The sequence below is a fragment of the Pelobates fuscus genome, chromosome 7, assembly GCF_036172605.1.
Source record: "Pelobates fuscus isolate aPelFus1 chromosome 7, aPelFus1.pri, whole genome shotgun sequence".
Lineage (NCBI taxonomy): Eukaryota > Metazoa > Chordata > Amphibia > Anura > Pelobatidae > Pelobates > Pelobates fuscus.
The window spans coordinates 20,737,660-20,759,139 of NC_086323.1; the positions used below are offsets into that span (position 1 = coordinate 20,737,660).

The 21,480-nt window shown below is 43.0% G+C and overlaps 1 protein-coding gene across 3 annotated transcripts in view; it reads left to right on the forward strand.

The window, feature by feature from the left end:
- Positions 1-18,310, forward strand: part of LOC134568997 (cytochrome P450 4B1-like) — a 100,223-nt gene extending 81,913 nt beyond the window's left edge. For all 3 annotated transcript variants that reach the window (XM_063427771.1, XM_063427770.1, XM_063427772.1), the window contains 3 exons: positions 12,154-12,218; positions 12,315-12,394; positions 17,598-18,310. In XM_063427771.1, the coding sequence (XP_063283841.1) occupies positions 12,154-12,218; positions 12,315-12,394; positions 17,598-17,772 (320 nt within the window). In that variant the 3' untranslated portion in view covers positions 17,773-18,310. The remainder of the gene's footprint in view (positions 1-12,153; positions 12,219-12,314; positions 12,395-17,597) is intronic.
- The last annotated feature ends 3,170 nt before the right edge of the window (positions 18,311-21,480 follow it).

Here is a 21,480-nt window from a genome sequence, read left to right on the forward strand (position 1 = left end):
CCTCTTGCCCAGTGCCACCACTCATATCTGTTTTTACAATAGCTTAAGCTTTAGATTTAAAAGAAATCATTTTTTTTCACTGTAATAGAAGATCAGTTAGTTGTCTGCAAGCGTCTGGGTGTCAGGCCTACTTCAGCGTGTGCTCTGCAGACCTGTGCCAGCGTGCTTTGACGGTTGCCAATCATATCTGGTGTCTCTTTAGCGTGCTTTTACAAAGAAAAAAGGTTTCCAGTGTAAGCTAATAGCAGCCAGTCAGTGTCCTTCAAGCGGCTCTGTCAGTCCTTCCTTCAGCGTGTGCTCTCCAGAACTGTTCCAGTGCACATTGCCAATCATATCTGTTGTCTCTATAGCGTGCTTTTAAAACCAAAATTTTTTTTTCACTGTTATAGATTGAATAGCAGTTACTTGTCTTCAAGCGGGTGTCTCAGGCCTACAGTGTGTGCTCTGCAGAACTGTTCCAGTGCACATTGCCAATCATATCTGCTGTCTCTATAGCGTGCTTTTAAAACCAAAATTTGTTTTTCACTGTTATAGATTGAATAGCAGTTACTTGTCTTCAAGCGGGTGTCTCAGGCCTACAGTGTGTGCTCTGCAGAACTGTTCCAGTGCACATTGCCAATCATATCTGCTGTCTCTATAGCGTGCTTTTAAAACCAAAATTTGTTTTTCACTGTTATAGATTGAATAGCAGTTACTTGTCTTCAAGCGGGTGTCTCAGGCCTACAGTGTGTGCTCTGCAGAACTGTTCCAGTGCACATTGCCAATCATATCTGGTGTCTCTATAGCGTGCTTTTAAAACCAAAATTTGTTTTTCACTGTTATAGATTGAATAGCAGTTACTTGTCTTCAAGCGGGTGTCTCAGGCCTACAGTGTGTGCTCTGCAGAACTCTTACAGTTCACATTGCCAATCATATCTGGTCTCACAGTAGCTTGCACGCATAGTACCACTAATCCCCCAAAAAATGACAGGCAGAGGCAGGCCACCCCGCAGTGGCCGTCGTGGTCGTGGTGCTGTGATTCCCTTTTGCCCTAGAATAATGCCCAGTTTTCAGAAGCCACGTACCCTGAACTTGAAAAGTTCTGAGGACATAGTTGACTGGCTAACACAGGACACCCAATCTTGTACAGCCTCCGCTCGGAACCTTGACGCACCATCCTCCTCCAGCTTAGCTTCAGGCACCTCTCAAGATACCACTCACCCGCCTGCCGCCACCACCAAACTAGCACCACAGCCGCTTTACTTGGTATGTCAGAGGAGTTATTCACACACCCGTTTGAAGAAATGAGTGATGCGCAACCATTATTGCTAGAGGATGTAGATAACAGGGATATGTCTCAGGCAGGCAGCATTAAACACATGGAGGTACGGTGTGATGATGATGATGTTGTACCCGCTGCTGCTTCCTTTTCTGAGTTGTCAGATACAAGCGAAGCGGTTGATGATGACGATGCGTCCATGGATGTCACGTGGGTGCCCGCTTGGCAAGAAGAAGAACAGGGCGAAAGTTCAGATGGGGAGACAGAGAGGAGGAGGAGATGAGTTGGAAGCAGGGGGGGGTCGTCGCAGGGAGCTAGTGGCACAGTCAGGCAGCATGCATTGGCACCCGGGGTCAGCCCGACAGCACGCCAATCAACGCATGCTGTGTCTACCACCAGAATGCCGTCATTGCAGAGCTCAGCAGTGTGGCATTTTTTTTGTGTGTCTGCCTCGGACAACAGCGATGCCACTTGCAACCTGTGCCAAAGGAAACTGAGTCGTGGGAGGTCCAACACCCACCTAGGTACAACTGCTTTGCGTAGGCACATGATCTCACATCACAAACGCCTATGGGATCAACACATGAGTACAAGCAGCACGCCTACTCTAAGCCGCCATCCTCCTCCTGGTCTAGCATCTTCAGCCACGTCAACCACTGCTGTCCTTCTTGCCCCCTCTCAACCATCCGCCACTCCGTCTCCCGCCTTGAGCAGTTCCCGCTCATCTGCCCACAGTCATGTGTCTATCAAGGACCTGTTTGAGCGTAAGAAGCCAATGTCACCAAGTCACCCCCTTGCCCAGCGTCTGACAGCTGGCTTGTCCGAACTATTAGCCCGCCAGCTTTTACCATACAATCTGGTTGAGTCTGAGGCGTTCAAAAAATTTGTAGCTATTGGGACAACGCAGTGGAAGGTACCCGGCCGGAATTTCTTTTCACAAAAGGCAATCCCCAACTTGTACTCGATTGTGCAAAAGGAAGTCATGGCATGTCTGGCACACAGTGTTGGGGCAAGGGTCCATCTGACCACTGATACCTGGTCTGCAAAGCATGGTCAGGGCAGGTATATCACCTACACTGCGCATTGGGTAAACCTGCTGACGGCTGACAAGCAAGGAATGCGTGGCATTGCAGAGGAGTTGGTGACACCGCCACGAACTGCAGGCAGTCCTGCTGCCACCTCCTCTACTCCTCCTACTCCATCCTCTTCCATAACCTCCTCGGCTGAGTCCTCTTGTGCTGCTGCGTCTTGCTCCACATCAACGGCACCCTCCCAGCTCCCCAGGTACTATTCCACATCCCGGATACGGCAGTGTCACGCCGTCTTGGGTTTGACTTGCTTGAAAGCAGAGAGTCACACCGGACAAGCACTCCTGTCCACCCTGAACGCACAGGTGGAAAAGTGGCTGACTCCGCAGCAACTGGATATCGGCAAAGTGGTGTGTGACAACGGAAAGAATTTGATAGCGGCATTGAAGTTGGGCAAGTTGACACATGTGCCATGCATGGCACATGTGTGTAATCTGATCGGACAACGCTTTGTGCATAAGTACACAGGCTTACAGGACGTCCTGAAGCAGGCCAGGAAGGTGTGTGGCCATTTCAGGCGTTCCTACACGGCCATGGCTCACTTTGCCGATATCCAGCGGCGAAACAATATGCCAGTGAGGCGCTTGATTTGCGACAGCCCTACACGTTGGAATTCCACACTCCTAATGTTCGACCGCCTGCTCCAACAAGAAAAAGCTGTTAATGAATATTTGTATGACCGGGGTGCTAGGACAGCCTCTGGGGAGCTGGGAATTTTTTTGCCACGTTACTGGACGCTCATGCGCAATGCCTGTAGGCTCATGCGTCCTTTTGAGGAGGTGACAAACCTAGTCAGTCGCAACGAAGGCACCATCAGCGACATCATACCATTTGTTTTCTTCCTGGAGCGTGCCCTGCGAAGAGTGCTGGATCAGGCTGTAGATGAGCGTGAAGAGGAAGAGGAAGAGTTGTGGTCACCATCACCACCAGAAACAGCCTTATCAGCATCGCTTGCTGGACCTGCGGCAACGCTGGAAGAGGATTGTGAGGAAGAGGAGTCAGAGGAGGAATGTAGCTTTGAGGAGGTGGAGGAGGAGGAGCAAGACCAAACACAACAGGCATCCCAGGGTGCTCGTTGTCACCTATCTGGTACCCGTGGTGTTGTACGTGGCTGGGGGGAAGAACATACCTTCAATGACATCAGTGAGGAGGAGGAACGGGAAATGAGTAGCTCGGCATCCAACCTTGTGCAAATGGGGTCTTTCATGCTGTCCTGCCTGTTGAGGGACCCTCATATAAAAAGGCTGAAGGAGAACGACCTGTACTGGGTGTCCACGCTACTAGACCCCCGGTATAAGCAGAAAGTGGCGGAAATGTTACCGAATTACAACAAGTCGGAAAGGATGCAGCATTTGCAAAATAAATTAAAAAGTATGCTTTACACAGCGTATAAGGGTGATGTCACAGCACAACGGGAATCTAACAGGGGGAGAGGTGGAAGTCATCCTCCTCCTCCTCCCACGACCACGCCGGCAAGGACAGGACGCTTTAAAGACGTGTTGTTGATGGAGGACATGCGGACCTTTTTAAGTCCTATGCATCGCCACAGCCCTTCGGGATCCACCCTCAGAGAGCGACTCGACCGACAGGTAGCAGACTACCTCGCCTTAACTGCAGATATCGACACTCTGAGGAGCGATGAACCCCTTGACTACTGGGTGTGCAGGCTTGACCTGTGGCCTGAGCTATCCCAATTTGCGATAGAACTTCTGGCCTGCCCCGCTTCAAGTGTCCTGTCAGAAAGGACCTTCAGTGCAGCAGGAGGTATTGTCACTGAGAAGAGAAGTCGCCTAGGTCAAAAGAGTCTAGATTACCTCACCTTTATTAAGATGAATGAGGGATGGATCCCGAAGGGACTGACACTGGGCGATACATTCGATTAAAAAAGGCCTGATGAGATGAGCTGCCTTGGGCTAAAAATGGTCCACACGCTGCTGTATTTTAGCTCTGAATGACGTTTGACTTGCGTGACTTATCCGCCACCAACTAGGGTTCAAGCCGCCATGTTTTAGGGCACTTTCTGCCTGTGAAACAAACATCAATTTTTCTGGCCGCTGCTACAGCAGCGGCTGCAACAATACCAAATTTTTCAGGCATGTGTACATGCCTAATTTTTAGGACCACTGGTGCAGCACTGTGGCTTCAAAAACCAAACCAAAAAAAAATCCTCCAAAATGGCACCAATATACCAGTGGTCTAAGCATCTTCCCACCTTGGCCTAAAAAGGGGAGGTGATTCAACAATTAAAAATCTCTGCCATTTACACGTCCACTGATAGGAGACGCGGAAGGTATTAAACTGATATGAACAATACTAAACTCACCACTCCTATCTGGTGGCACATTAGCTTGCCCGCGCAGTGCCACAAATTTCAAGTAAGAGGACCGACCAAGCATCTTCTTCCATCTCCCTGTTACATAAATCAATGCCATATCCATAGAACTTGTAGAGAATATCCAGGATAGTTTTACAGGGCCAAATCATGTCGCATGTTGAAAGAGGTGACCTTGCTCGGGTCCCAGGTGTGCGGTTCCTAAAATGGCTGCCATATACATGTCCTCTGATAGGAGACGCGGAAGGTATTAAACTGATATGAACAATACTAAACTCACCACTCCTATCTGGTGGCACATTAGCTTGTCCGCGCAGTGCCACAAATTTCAAGTAAGAGGACCGACCAAGCATCTTCTTCCATCTCCCTGTTACATAAATCAATGCCATATCCATAGAACTTGTAGAGAATATCCAGGATAGTTTTACAGGGCCAAATCATGTCGCCTGTTGAAAGAGGTGACCTTGCTCGGGTCCCAGGTGTGCGGTTCCTAAAATGGCTGCCATATACATGTCCTCTGATAGGAGACGCGGAAGGTATTAAACTGATATGAACAATACTAAACTCACCACTCCTATCTGGTGGCACATTAGCTTGCCCGCGCAGTGCCACAAATTTCAAGTAAGAGGACCGACCAAGCATCTTCTTCCATCTCCCTGTTACATAAATCAATGCCATATCCATAGAAATTGTACATAATATCCAGGAGAGTTTTACAGGGCCAAATCTTGTCGCCTGTTGAAAGAGGTGACCTTGCTCGGGTCCCAGGTGTGCGGTTCCTAAAATGGCTGCCATATACACGTCCACTGATAGGAGACGCGGAAGGTATTAAACTGATATGAACATTTACTAAACTCACCACTCCGAGTGCTGTTATTTATTTAATTTTTTTGTGGTGAGGCTTTACAGGACAGAGTGCTTCTCCACGGGACATGTTAACTCACGGGCAGCTGGCTCATCAAGGAACCAGAGCAGCTTGAACGAGGTGAACTTGCTCGGGTCCCAGGTGTGCGGTTCCTAAAATGGCTGCCATATACACGTCCACTGATAGGAGACGCGGAAGGTATTAAACTGATATGAACATTTACTAAACTCACCACTCCGAGTGCTGTTATTTATTTAATTTTTTTGTGGTGAGGCTTTACAGGACAGAGTGCTTCTCAACGGGACATGTTAACTCACGGGCAGCTGGCTCATCAAGGAACCAGAGCAGCTTGAACGAGGTGACCTTGCTCTGGTCCCAGGTGTGCGGTTCCTAAAATGGCTGCCATATACACGTCCACTGATAGGAGACGCGGAAGGTATTAAACTGATATGAACAATACTCCACTCCTATCTGTAGGTCCATCCCATTGTGATTTATGCCCCCCACCCACCGCGCAGGGATGGGGGCCGGGGGGGAGGAAAGTAGGCCCCCCCCATTGTGATTTATGGCCCCCACCCACCGCGCAGGGGTAGGGGCCGAGGGGGGGAGGACAGTAGGTCCCCCATTGTGATTTATGGCCCCCACCCACCGCGCAGTGGTTGGGGAGGACAGTAGCTCCCCCCAGTGTGTATCATGGGCTTTGAAGACAGGTGTCAATCCATACCTGCCAAGTGACCCTATGTAGGGGGAACAGTCCCTATTCTGCTCTGTGTCAGTGTGTATCATGGTCTCTGTGGACGGGGAACAGTCTCTATTCTGCTCTGTGTCAGTGTGTATCATGGTCTCTGTGGACGGTGAACAGTCTCTATTCTGCTCTGTGTCAGTGTGTATCATGGTCTCTGTGGACAGGGAACAGTCTCTATTCTGCTCTGTGTCAGTGTGTATCAGGGGCTTTGAGGACAGGTGTCAATCCATACCTGCCAAGTGACCCTATGTAGGGGTAACAGTCCCTATTCTGCTCTGTGTCAGTGTGTATCATGGTCTCTGTGGACGGGGAACAGTCTCTATTCTGCTCTGTGTCAGTGTGTTTCATGGTCTCTGTGGACGGGGAACAGTCTCTATTCTGCTCTGTGTCAGTGTGTATCATGGACTCTGTGGACAGGGAACAGTCTCTATTCTGCTCTGTGTCAGTGTGTATCAGGGGCTTTGAGGACAGGTGTCAATCCATACCTGCCAAGTGACCCTATGTAGGGAGAACAGTCCCTATTCTGCTCTGTGTCAGTGTGTATCATGGTCTCTGTGGACGGGGAACAGTCTCTATTCTGCTCTGTGTCAGTGTGTATCATGGACTCTGTGGACGGTGAACAGTCTCTATTCTGCTCTGTGTCAGTGTGTATCATGGTCTCTGTGGACAGGGAACAGTCTCTATTCTGCTCTGTGTCAGTGTGTATCAGGGGCTTTGAGGACAGGTGTCAATCCATACCTGCCAAGTGACCCTATGTAGGGGGGACAGTCTCTATTCTGCTCTGTGTCAGTGTGTATCATGGTCTCTGTGGACGGGGAACAGTCTCTATTCTGCTCTGTGTCAGTGTGTATCATGGTCTCTGAGGACAGGTGTCAATCCATATCTGCCAAGTGACCCTATGTAGGGGGAACAGTCTCTATTCTGCTCTGTGTCAGTGTGTATCAGGGGTTTTAAGGACAGGTGTCAATCCATATCTGCCAAGTGACCCTATGTAGGGGGAACAGTCTCTATTCCGCTCTGTGTCAGTGTGTATCAGGGATTTGACTATCTTTATTCAGATTCAAAAATTAAAATTCCAGGAAAAATTTAACAAACATTTACAAGAACATGTTATGCACATCATAGAAACAACGTGAACCTCTTTAAAGCCACAAACTTAAGACAAAAAGTATGTACACACAATGTGTAAGGGTTTGAAAGAATATTCTGAATCCTTACATGTTTACTTTATCGTTTGTTTGATTTTTGTGAACCATATATAAACTACAAGCAGCGTGAAAACTCAAGTGGCCATGCTGATCAAATTAAATAGTATGCTTTACACAGCGTATAAGGGTGATGTCACAGCACAACGGGAATCTAACAGGGGAAGAGGTGAAAGTCATCCTCCCCCTCCCACGACCCCGCCATATCTGCCAAGTGACCCTATGTAGGGGTAACAGTCTCTATTCTGCTCTGTGTCAGTGTGTATCATGGTCTCTGAGGACGGGGAACAGTCTCTATTCTGCTCTGTGTCAGTGTGTATCAGGGGCTTTGAGGACAGGTGTCAATGTTAGGTGATTTCTGCCCTTTATGGATTAAAAGCAGACTCTGCATCAACTGTGTAATTTTCCATGGGAGTTTTGCCATGGATCCCCCTCCGGCATGCCACAGTCCAGGTGTTAGTCCCCTTGAAACAACTTTTCCATCACTTTTGTGGCCAGAAAGAGTCCCTGTTGGTTTTAAAATTCGCCTGCCCATTGAAGTCAATGGCGGTTCGCGCGGTTCGCGCGGTTCGCGAACATTTGAGGAAGTTCGCGTTCGCCGTTCGCGAACCGAAAATTTCGGCTGTCTGCATGTGTGTTTGTGTGTGGCTGTCTGTGCGTGACTGCCTGCCTGTGTGTGTGGCTGCCTACCTGTGTTTGTGTGTGTGTGTGTTTGTGTGTGTGTGTGTGTGTGTGTGGGGCTGTCTGCCTGTGTATGTGACTGACTGGGCAGACTAGATGGGCCGAATGGTTCTTATCTGCCTTCACATTCTATGTCTGTGTGTTTGTGTGTGGCTGTCTGTGTGTGACTGCCTGCATGTGTTTGTGTGTGCGCGTGTGTCAGGGTGTGTGGGAAGGAGGGGGGGGAGGAGTGGGGGAGGGGGGATGGGAAGGGGGGGCGCTGTGAAGATTTTTCGCACAGGGCGCCTAAAGGCCTAAGGCCGGCCCTGGATATAGGCATGTTTGTTACTCTAAGCACTACAAAAATAAAGAATTTTAAAAAAAAATATTACCATAACATTTATTTGAAACATGTGGTGCAAAGTTACTATATCCACATATTTGATAAAACAGCATTTTTCTATAGATTCCTGTTTTGTCAAACATAAAAGTATGTCACAGTAAAGTCTTCTCACGTACAGTAACAATGACAAATATAGAAAAATATCCAATACGCATTGCTAGTAGTAAAGTTGTAAAAACAGCATGTAAAAACAATATCTGTATTTGAGCATATTGCCCACATACAGCAAGTATAATTAATGCATATATTTCTAAAATAGAAATAGGTTATGGTGGGGAAAATTGTGATTGAAAACCCCTTCCACCTGAAAGGAACACTATAGTCACCTAAATTACTTTAGCTAAATAAAGCAGTTTTAGTGTATAGATCATTCCCCTGCAATTTCACTGCTCAATTCACTGTCATTTAGGAGTTAAATCACTTTGTTTCTGTTTATGCAGCCCTAGCCACACCTCCCCTGGCTATGATTGACAGAGCCTGCATAAAAAAAAAACTGGTTTCACTTTCAAACAGATTTAATTTACCTTAAATAATTGTATCTCAATCTCTAAATTGAACTTTAATCACATACAGGAGGCTCTTGCAGGGTCTAGCAAGCTATTAACATAGCAGGGGATAAGAAAATCTTAAAGGGACTCTATAGTCTACATATAAAAGCAAGAAAGACAGGTCCCCCAGCCTTCCTTCTTGCTTTTATATGTACTTTCAGCAAAAAAAAAATATTTTCGAGGCTTTTTTATATTAAAAACTTACCTCCGTTCCAGCGCCGAGCTCCCAGCCATGCCGCGCCCCCTTTTTCGTCAAAATGACGAAATCGCAGGGCCCAATAGGACGCTTCTCGTCATCGCGATGTGGTGCGCATGCGCGGCTTCGCGCTGCACCAATCGCGTTCTTCATAGAGCGGCATTGACTGCCGCCCTATGAAGACACTCAGCGCTTTACCGAGCATGTGCGCGAAATGCGCGTTCGCGATCTGAGTGACAGCTCAGCTCGCTGTGTGCCCACCCCCCTCCTACTCCAAACTTTGCATGCAAACACTATATATAGAGATCTCTCTATATATAGTGTTTGCATACAAACACACATATCGTTAAACATACACACACACTTTAAATAAATATGGTTAAACACATACACACTCGATTTCTACTTTTTTCTATTTATCTATATCTATTTCTTTCTATCTATCTTTTTCTATCTAATTATTTCTATCTATTCCTTTCTATCTACCTCATTCTTTCTATCTATCTATATCTACCTAATTCTTTCTATCTATCTCTTTCTATCTAATTCTTTCTATCTATCTCTTTCTATCTAATTCTTTCTATCTATTTCTATCTATCTAATAATTTCTATCTATTCCTTTCTATCTATCTAATTCTTTCTATTTCTTTCTATCTACCTATCCATATCTATCTATTTCTATCTATTCCTTTCATCCATATACATCCCCAAATCCATCCACTCCCATCATCCATCCATTCCCATCATCCAAATCCATCCCAAAATCAATCCACTCCCATCATCCATATAATACATCCACTCCCATCATCCAAATCCATCCACTCTCATCATCCATATCATCCATCCATTCCCATCATCCAAATCCATCCCCAAATCCATCCACTCCCATCATCCAAATCCATTCACTCTCATCATCCATATCATCCATCCATTCCCATCATCCATATCCATCCCAAATCCATCCACTCCCATCATCCATATCATCCATATACATCCACTCCCATCATCCATCCACTCCCATCATCCAAATACATCCACTCCCATCATCCATCCACTCCCATCATCCAAATCCATCCACTCCCATCATCCATATCATCCCCAAATCCATCCACTCCCACCATCCACATCATCCATCCATTCCCATCATCCAAATCCATCCCCAAATCCATCCACTCCCATCATCCAAATCCATCCCCAAATCCATCCACTCCCATCATCCATATCATCCATCCACTCCCATCATCCATATCATCCATCCATTCCCATCATCCAAATCCATCCCCAAATCCATCCACTCCCATCATCCATATCATCCATCCACTCCCATCATCCATATCATCCACTCCCATCATCCATCCATCCTCACCCACTCACCCTCAGTCACCCACCCACACTCACTAAATACATTTACTTACTGTTTGAATCCTCTCCTCCTCCTCCTCTTCGGTCTTCAGCTGTCAGCTCAAGCCCCTCCCACAGCAGTGCTGACAGCCTCAGCACACAAAGCACGTTCACAGTGCTTTGTGTGCAGATAGCACGTCTGAAGTATTCACCCGTCAGGCGTGAATGAGACCTTTTTAGGGCCTCTGAACTCGGAAGTCCCTCTGGTGGCCGTCTGATTGACTGCAACAAGAGGTGTTCCAAGCTTCCAATGTAAACACTGCATTTTCTCAGAAAATACAGTGCTTACGAGAAAAAGGCTGCAGGGAGCTGTAGCTCTCACCTGAACAACCTCATTAAGCTGAAGTTGTTCAGGTGACTATAGTGTCACTTTAATTAAACAGAACTTGCAATAAAGAAAGCCTAAATAGAGCTCTCTTTACAGGAAGTGTTTATGGAAGGCTGTGCAAGTCACATGCAGGGAGGTGTGACTAGGGTTCATAAACAAAGGGATTTAACTCCTAAATGGCAGAGGATTGAGCAGTAAGGCAGCAGGAGCATGTTCTATACACCAAAACTGCTTCATTAAGCTAAAGTTGTTCAGGTGACTATAGTGTCCCTTGAAGTCTGTGGATAGTTAATACAATGTTAAACAAAAATCTGCACACCAGTCAAGCCATAAGACTTGCTTTTCCCACAGAAATCCCAAAACTGCAGATGGTACAACCGCAAAGGATTCTGGGTGGGCATATGCAAATTAGTTTAACAAAGAATCACATTTTCGCCTCATTCCATTTTAAACATGGATTCCTTTTAATCTGTGTTTGCTGTGTACAACAGCTTGGAAAACAAAATAGGAAAATATGCTATTAACTGAGAGTGTGTATCTGTCAGTCAATGAGTATGTCTTTTAGCGAATGTGTGTTTCTGATACTGGGTGTATATGTGTCTGACAGTGAGTGTGTATGTGTGTTGGTCCGTGTATGTCTGTCAGTGAGTATGTATGTGTCACAGTGTGTGTCTGACAGTGAGTGAGTGTGCGTCTGTCAGTGAGTGTGTATGTGTATCTGTCAGTGTATGTCTGTCAGTGAGTATGTATGTGTCAGTGAGTGTGTCTGTTGGTGGATGTGTGTGTCTGTCAGTGAATGTGAGAGTGCATGTCTTTCTGTCAGTGAGTGTGTATGTTAAAGTGAAACATATGGGAAACTGTTTCTGGGCAGCACAAGCGAATCATTGGACGCACTCATGCTGTGCAAATGACACTGGGACCATGCAGGGAGCACTTCAGCCGTGTTCCCTGAATGATCCGAAAGGCTGGGGGCTGGATTGTCATTTCATCCCCTTTTCAGGTGAGACCGCAACCCCGCTTTATTTATTTATTTATTTTACACAAAACATGAGTTTTATAAAAAAGGACCATTGACCAGAAACCTGACATGTTTAACTTTAATAAAACTAATTTGTGTGTTTCAGGCGCTGTAGTTACTTTAAACATGTATTGCATCCACCGGAACACCAGTGTGTGGAAGGACCCAGAGGTACCTGTTTGTTATGATCTCCGAGCTGTTTTTGTGAAGTTGAGTTGAATTATTAATACATTTTCCCAGTATTAATTTTTTCTTTATTTGTTCCAGGTATTTGATCCTCTACGGTTTTCTCCTGAAAATTCTAATAGACACTCACATGCTTATATCCCCTTTGCAGCAGGATCAAGGTATAATACACAAATGTATTATTGTTTTCAAAATAACACTTATGTAAAATCTTTTCAAATTGGAGACAAAGATACATTGAGATTTTATACATTCTAATGCATGTGCTGTCTCATTAAACTGTGGAACTACCAATCATAACGTTAAAGGAACACTCCAGGCTATCACATAAGTTGGGTCAATGTGTAGGTTAGGTTACAGTTAGTTATACTGGGTGGGTTTATATTATTAATAAAGGGACACTCCAGGCTCCCACACACGTTAGATGCACTGTGTAGGTTAGGTTACAGTTAGTTATACTGGGTGGGTTTATATTATTAAAGGGACACGCCAGGCTCCCACACACGTTAAATGCACTGTGTAGGTTAGGTTACAGTTAGTTATACTGGGTGGGTTTATATTATTAAAGGGACACTCCAGGCTCCCACACACGTTAGATGCACTGTGTAGGTTAGGTTACAGTTAGTTATACTGGGTGGGTTTATATTATTAAAGGGACACTCCAGGCTCCCACACACGTTAGATGCACTGTGTAGGTTAGGTTACAGTTAGTTATACTGGGTGGGTTTATATTATTAAAGGGACACTCCAGGCTCCCACACACGTTAGATGCACTGTGTAGGTTAGGTTACAGTTAGTTATACTGGGTGGGTTTATATTATTAAAGGGACACTCCAGGCTCCCACACACGTTAGATGCATTGTGTAGGTTAGGTTACAGTTAGTCACACTGGGTGGGTTTATATTATTAAAGGGACACTCCAGGCTCTCACACACGTTAGATGCACTGTGTAGGTTAGGTTACAGTTAGTTATACTGGGTGGGTTTATATTATTAAAGGGACACGCCAGGCTCCCACACACGTTAGGTGTACTGTGTAGGTTAGGTTACAGTTAGTTATACTGGGTGGGTTTATATTAATAAAGGGACACTCCAGGCTCCCACACACGTTAGGTGTACTGTGTAGGTTAGGTTACAGTTAGTTATACTGGGTGGGTTTATATTATTAAAGGGACACGCCAGGCTCCCACACACGTTAGGTGTACTGTGTAGGTTAGGTTACAGTTAGTTATACTGGGTGGGTTTATATTATTAAAGGGACACGCCAGGCTCCCACACACGTTAGATGCACTGTGTAGGTTAGGTTACAGTTATACTGGGTGGGATTATATTATTAAAGGAACACTCCACACACATTAGCTGCACTGTGTAGGTTAGGTTACAGTTATACTGGGTGGGTTTATATTAATAAAGGGACACTCCAGGCTCCCACACACGTTAGGTGTACTGTGTAGGTTAGGTTACAGTTAGTTATACTGGGTGGGTTTATATTAATAAAGGGACACTCCAGGCTCCCACACACGTTAGGTGTACTGTGTAGGTTAGGTTACAGTTAGTTATACTGGGTGGGTTTATATTATTAAAGGGACACGCCAGGCTCCCACACACGTTAGGTGTACTGTGTAGGTTAGGTTACAGTTAGTTATACTGGGTGGGTTTATATTATTAAAGGGACACGCCAGGCTCCCACACACGTTAGATGCACTGTGTAGGTTAGGTTACAGTTATACTGGGTGGGATTATATTATTAAAGGAACACTCCACACACATTAGCTGCACTGTGTAGGTTAGGTTACAGTTAGTTATACTGGGTGGGTTTATATTATTAAAGGGACACTCCAGGCTCCCACACACATTAGATGCACTGTGTAGGTTAGGTTACAGTTATACTGGGTGGGTTTATATTATTAAAGGGACACTCCAGGCTCCCACACACGCTAGATGCACTGTGTAGGTTAGGTTACAGTTATACTGGGTGGGTTTATATTATTAAAGGGACACTCCAGGCTCCCACACACGTTAGAAGCACTGTGTAGGTTAGGTTACAGTTATACTGGGTGGGTTTATATTATTAAAGGGACACTCCAGGCTCCCACACACGTTAGATGCACTGTGTAGGTTAGGTTACAGTTATACTGGGTGGGTTTATATTATTAAAGGGACACTCCAGGCTCCCACACACGTTAGATGCACTGTGTAGGTTAGGTTACAGTTAGTTATACTGGGTGGGTTTATATTATTAATAAAGGGACACTCCAGGCTCCCACACACGTTAGATGCACTGTGTAGGTTAGGTTACAGTTAGTTATACTGGGTGGGTTTATATTATTAAAGGGACACGCCAGGCTCCCACACACGTTAGATGCACTGTGTAGGTTAGGTTACAGTTAGTTATACTGGGTGGGTTTATATTATTAAAGGGACACTCCAGGCTCCCACACACGTTAGATGCACTGTGTAGGTTAGGTTACAGTTAGTTATACTGGGTGGGTTTATATTATTAAAGGGACACTCCAGGCTCCCACACACGTTAGATGCACTGTGTAGGTTAGGTTACAGTTAGTTATACTGGGTGGGTTTATATTATTAAAGGGACACTCCAGGCTCCCACACACATTAGATGCACTGTGTAGGTTAGGTTACAGTTAGTTATACTGGGTGGGTTTATATTATTAAAGGGACACTCCAGGCTCCCACACACGTTAGATGCATTGTGTAGGTTAGGTTACAGTTAGTCACACTGGGTGGGTTTATATTATTAAAGGGACACTCCAGGCTCTCACACACGTTAGATGCACTGTGTAGGTTAGGTTACAGTTAGTTATACTGGGTGGGTTTATATTATTAAAGGGACACGCCAGGCTCCCACACACGTTAGGTGTACTGTGTAGGTTAGGTTACAGTTAGTTATACTGGGTGGGTTTATATTAATAAAGGGACACTCCAGGCTCCCACACACGTTAGGTGTACTGTGTAGGTTAGGTTACAGTTAGTTATACTGGGTGGGTTTATATTATTAAAGGGACACGCCAGGCTCCCACACACGTTAGGTGTACTGTGTAGGTTAGGTTACAGTTAGTTATACTGGGTGGGTTTATATTATTAAAGGGACACGCCAGGCTCCCACACACGTTAGATGCACTGTGTAGGTTAGGTTACAGTTATACTGGGTGGGATTATATTATTAAAGGAACACTCCACACACATTAGCTGCACTGTGTAGGTTAGGTTACAGTTATACTGGGTGGGTTTATATTAATAAAGGGACACTCCAGGCTCCCACACACGTTAGGTGTACTGTGTAGGTTAGGTTACAGTTAGTTATACTGGGTGGGTTTATATTAATAAAGGGACACTCCAGGCTCCCACACACGTTAGGTGTACTGTGTAGGTTAGGTTACAGTTAGTTATACTGGGTGGGTTTATATTATTAAAGGGACACGCCAGGCTCCCACACACGTTAGGTGTACTGTGTAGGTTAGGTTACAGTTAGTTATACTGGGTGGGTTTATATTATTAAAGGGACACGCCAGGCTCCCACACACGTTAGATGCACTGTGTAGGTTAGGTTACAGTTATACTGGGTGGGATTATATTATTAAAGGAACACTCCACACACATTAGCTGCACTGTGTAGGTTAGGTTACAGTTAGTTATACTGGGTGGGTTTATATTATTAAAGGGACACTCCAGGCTCCCACACACATTAGATGCACTGTGTAGGTTAGGTTACAGTTATACTGGGTGGGTTTATATTATTAAAGGGACACTCCAGGCTCCCACACACGCTAGATGCACTGTGTAGGTTAGGTTACAGTTATACTGGGTGGGTTTATATTATTAAAGGGACACTCCAGGCTCCCACACACGTTAGAAGCACTGTGTAGGTTAGGTTACAGTTATACTGGGTGGGTTTATATTATTAAAGGGACACTCCAGGCTCCCACACACGTTAGATGCACTGTGTAGGTTAGGTTACAGTTATACTGGGTGGGTTTATATTATTAAAGGGACACTCCAGGCTCCCACACACGTTAGATGCACTGTGTAGGTTAGGTTACAGTTATACTGGGTGGGATTATATTATTAAAGGAACACTCCACACACATTAGGTGCACTGTATAGGTTATTTATACTGGGTGGGTTTATATTATTAAAGGGACACTCCAGGCTCCCACACACGTTAGATGCACTGTGTAGGTTAGGTTACAGTTAGTTATACTGGGTGGGTTTATATTAATAAAGGGACACGCCAGGCTCCCACACACGTTAGGTGTACTGTGTAGGTTAGGTTACACTTATACTGGGTGGGTTTATATTAATAAAGGGACACTCCAGGCTCCCACACACGTTAGGTGTACTGTGTAGGTTAGGTTACAGTTAGTTATACTGGGTGGGTTTATATTAATAAAGGGACACTCCAGGCTCCCACACACGTTAGGTGTACTGTGTAGGTTAGGTTACAGTTATACTGGGTGGGTTTATATTAATAAAGGGACACTCCAGGCTCCCACACACGTTAGGTGTACTGTGTAGGTTAGGTTACAGTTAGTTATACTGGGTGGGTTTATATTAATAAAGGGACACTCCAGGCTCCCACACACGTTAGGTGTACTGTGTAGGTTAGGTTACAGTTAGTTATACTGGGTGGGTTTATATTATTAAAGGGACACGCCAGGCTCCCACACACGTTAGGTGCACTGTGTAGGTTAGGTTACAGTTAGTTATACTGGGTTGGTTTATATTATTAAAGGGACACTCCAGGCTCCCACACACGTTAGATGCACTCTGTAGGTTAGGTTACAGTTATACTGGGTGGGATTATATTATTAAAGGGACACTCCAGGTTTCCACACAAGTTAGATGCACTGTGTAGGTTAGGTTACAGTTATACTGGGTGGGTTTATATCATTAAAGGGACACTCCAGGCTCCCACACACGTTAGATGCACTGTGTAGGTTAGGTTACAGTTATACTGGGTGGGATTATATTATTAAAGGAACACTCCGCACACATTAGGTGCACTGTGTAGGTTAGTTATACTGGGTGGGTTTATATTATTAAAGGGATACTCCAGGCTCCCGCACAAGTTAGGTGCACTGTGTAGGTCAGTTACACTGGGTGGGTTTATATTATTAAACGGACACGCCAGGCATCTCACACATCTCACAAAAGTTGGGTGAAATGTGAAAGTTAGGTGACAGTTTTATTTTGAAGATATAAAAAAGTAAAATGTGTGCAAATATTTTTAGACGACAATGCATAGTAATCTTTGTAGGTAATTATCCAGTTTTGGTTTTCTTGTGTTTAAAGGTAAAAAAATTTTTTTAAAAATTGACATATTCTTCCCTATCTGTTATCTCAGGAACTGCATTGGACAGAACTTCGCTATGAATGAAATGAAAGTGTCTGTGGCATTAACCTTAAACCGTTTTGAGCTTTTACCAGATCTATCTAAACCGCCTCTGATAGTGCCCCAGCTTGTTCTACGCTCCAAAAATGGAATCCATGTGTATCTGAAAAAAGCAAGCCAAAAATGAGGCAGTAGTCGGTGCACACTCACGGGCTCCCCACTACCTCAGGCCTAATAAATTCTTAAAAGTATTATTACTGCCATATAGGAACATGTTTATCAATAATAGAATGGGCCCTCTTATATTTCAGACTCCACTCGTGGGGATTAGTAGTTTATATTTGACAATGACATGCACTTGCAGTACAAATAAAAAGAAGAGGATAAGAAGGCTTATAACGCTATTTTAATAAAAGTGTAAAAAGACACACTGTTACAAATTAATAGAAAAGATGGCTTAGGGTTTGTTGAACAATATGGCAAATAAATACTATTGTCCTCGAGTCTAGAGTAATCAGAAGTTAGAGCAACTGAATGGGAATGCAGGATTGAGTACTGACAGTTGTAAAATGAGGTTCCATGCGTTAAAAAAAAAAAAACTGTTGTAAATTAAAACTCTATCATCCCAAAGTATTTTTCAGATAAAGGGTTCATCAGAGCCAGTTAAAACCAGTCTAAGAAAGAATTTGTTATTATTACAGTGTATAGATTTGCATCCTGTCAATCAGATGACCAGTTAATCAGATGCCGTTGGTAGTACATTGAATGTGTTATTGACATATTTTTGGTCCTGATGGCTTAGGTTGTCAGCCGGGAGTGGTCCAGAGAATGGACTCCTCTGCTAATTGGTCACTTTGAGTAAACATCATCTCTTAACCTCTTACTCTTTTCATTTGTATTTAAATCTTTGGAGTTATCATCTTCCTAGTGGTAGCACCCATTCTGCATGAGGAGAGCATAGCGGATCTTTTACATAACTGTAAATGGGGTTATGCCAATTAGCAGAAATTTAAGAAATCAAAACAGCCAACTGGATAGCCAGAAAATATAGATGTACATCCCAGTGTAGGTCCAGTCTGGACTGAATTCTGACTGTCGGAAGCTTTGCAAAAGTATGAGGAATAAACTACTATGATGAAAAAATAATAAACTTTGAAATTTTAAGCTGACTGGACTGTTAAATATATAACCTTTTCAAAATACGCACCACGTATAATTACAAAGAACGGTCATGGGATCAATTGTTTCAAACTGCTTGTCATTGTAACAAGTAAACAAACTGCTCATTTAAAAACAAATAATGGGAATAGAGAAATCAAATTTGTCACAAACGATTATTTAAGGTATTATATACACTTGTATAGACAGACTTAGCGAGAGAAAATCTGACGCCAAGTTTGTATTGGTTGTAGGGTAATTAGGGCATAACTGAACCAACATGAAGATGCAGAGAAAGATTAGAATAGGCTTGCAAAAAACAAGACCAATACTAATCCTATTCCCCTTGTTTGGATTAACTAAACAGGTATTAGGCTAACTGCCTTGATTAAAAAACACAAACTTTATTAAATCCCTATACGGGTAAATAAACCACACACAAAAAAATATATAAATGTCGTGAAAGTTTCAAAACAAATGGGCTTTAAAAACAAAAAAGTAAAGTAAATATACTTGTTTAACCCCTTAAGGACCGCTGACGGTTCAGGACCGTCAGCGGTAAAACGTGCGTTTGGACCGCTGACGGTCCTGAACCGTCATAACGGTTTTGGGCAACTTACCTGATCGCCGTCGGTCCCACGGCGGCGATCAGCTCTCCTCCCGGTCCAGGGGGACTGCCTGTCTGCCCGGGCAGTCCCCCCTCGGCAGATCAGGACCCCACGGCCATGTGATCACTCGATCACATGACCGCAATAGGGGTCTGTGTATCTGCCTGCAGGGGGACTGTCTGTGCTGACAGGCAGTCTCCCTGCAAGTAAAAAATCATAAAATAAAGTGTAAAAAAAAAGAAATCGGTGTAAAAAAAAAATATGTGTGTATATATATATGATATATATACATGTATTATATCTATATATACCTATATATAATATATGTATATATATAATATATATAATGTCACACTAAGTGTATTTTTATATTTATATATACGTATATTAATATAAAAATACACTTATATTTAAATTACACACGAATATATACAATATATATAATAACTATATATATGGTATATATATTATTATAAAATACAAATAATATGTTAATAAAAATAAATAACAAAAAATAAAAATAATTTTTAATAATTTAAAAAAAATTATATATATATATATTAAATTTTATTCTAACAGTATTTTGATATTGATATATATATATTTATATCAAAATACACTTAGAATGTAATGATATATATATCTATGTATAAATAAATAAATAAAAATAATACAAAATATACATATGTCCACATACATAATTACATAAATAATTTCATAAATATACACGTAGACGTCAAATACATAAATATGTATATATATTAAAATTCTACGTGCATATTTATGTAATATTTTTACCTAATTAAGTAATTTTAATGATTGCAATTTGAGGGACCTGCCTGCCAACCCAGGCCAAAAGTCCAGATAATTTAATTTGCTAGCACTGTGTTTAACCCTGTAACTTTCTATGACACCCTAAATCCTGTACATGGGGGTACTGTTTTACTCGGGAGACTTCGCTGAACACAAATATTAGTGTTTCAAAACAGTAAAACATATCACAGCGATGATATTGTCAGTGAAAGTTAAGTTTTTTGCATTTTTCACACACAAACAGCTCTTTCACTGAGGATATTATTGCTGTGATATGTTTTACTGTTCTGATACACTAATATTCGTGTTCAGCGAAGTCTCCTGAGTATAACAGTACCCCACATGTAGAGGTTTTATAGTGTTTGTGAAAGTTACAGGGTCAAATATAAGGCTTGATTTTACTTTTTTTTTATTGAAATTTGTCAGATTGGTTAGGTTGCCTTTGAGAGCGTATGGTAGCCAAGGAATGAGAATTAGCCCCATGATGGCATACCATTTGCAAAAGAAGACAACCCTAGGTATTGCAAATGGGGTATGTTCAGCCTTTTTTAGTAGCCACTTAGTCACAAACACCGGCCAAAGTTAGCGTTTTTTGCATTTTTAACACACAAACAAATATAAATGCTAACTTTGGCCAGTGTTTGTGACTAGGTGGCTACTAAAAAAGACTGGACATACCCCATTTTGAATACCCTGGGTTGTCTACTTTAAAAAATATGTACATGTTAGGTGTGTTTCGGGGATTTATGACAGATAACGGTGTAACAATGTCACTATTGATACATTTAAAATATATATATATTGAAACAGCAATTTCCTACTTGTGTTTATAGGCCTATAACTTGCAAAAAAAAGCAATAAAGCATGTAAACACTGGGTGTTTTTAAACTCGGGACAAAATTTTGAATCTATTTAGCAGTTTTTTTCATTAGCTTTTGTAGATAAGTAAAAGATTTTTCAAGTAAAAGTCCAAAAACATGTTTTTTTTTTTTTTTTTTTCACAATATTTTATTATTTTTTTTAAATACAATATATGACATAATATAAATACTGGTATGTAAAGAAAGCCCTTCTTGTCGTGAAAAAAACAATATATAACTTGTATGGGAACCGTAAATGAGAGAGCGGAAAATTACAGCTAAACACAAACACCACAAAAGTGTTAAAACTGCTCTGGTCCTTAACGTACAAACATCGCAAAAACAGGCCGGTCCTTAAGGGGTTAAAATAGGACTAAGTGTCAAAACTTCAATGGTAATTCGAAATTGAACACAATTGTAACTAATTTGGGAATCGCTGAGTTTAATTTGCCCCGT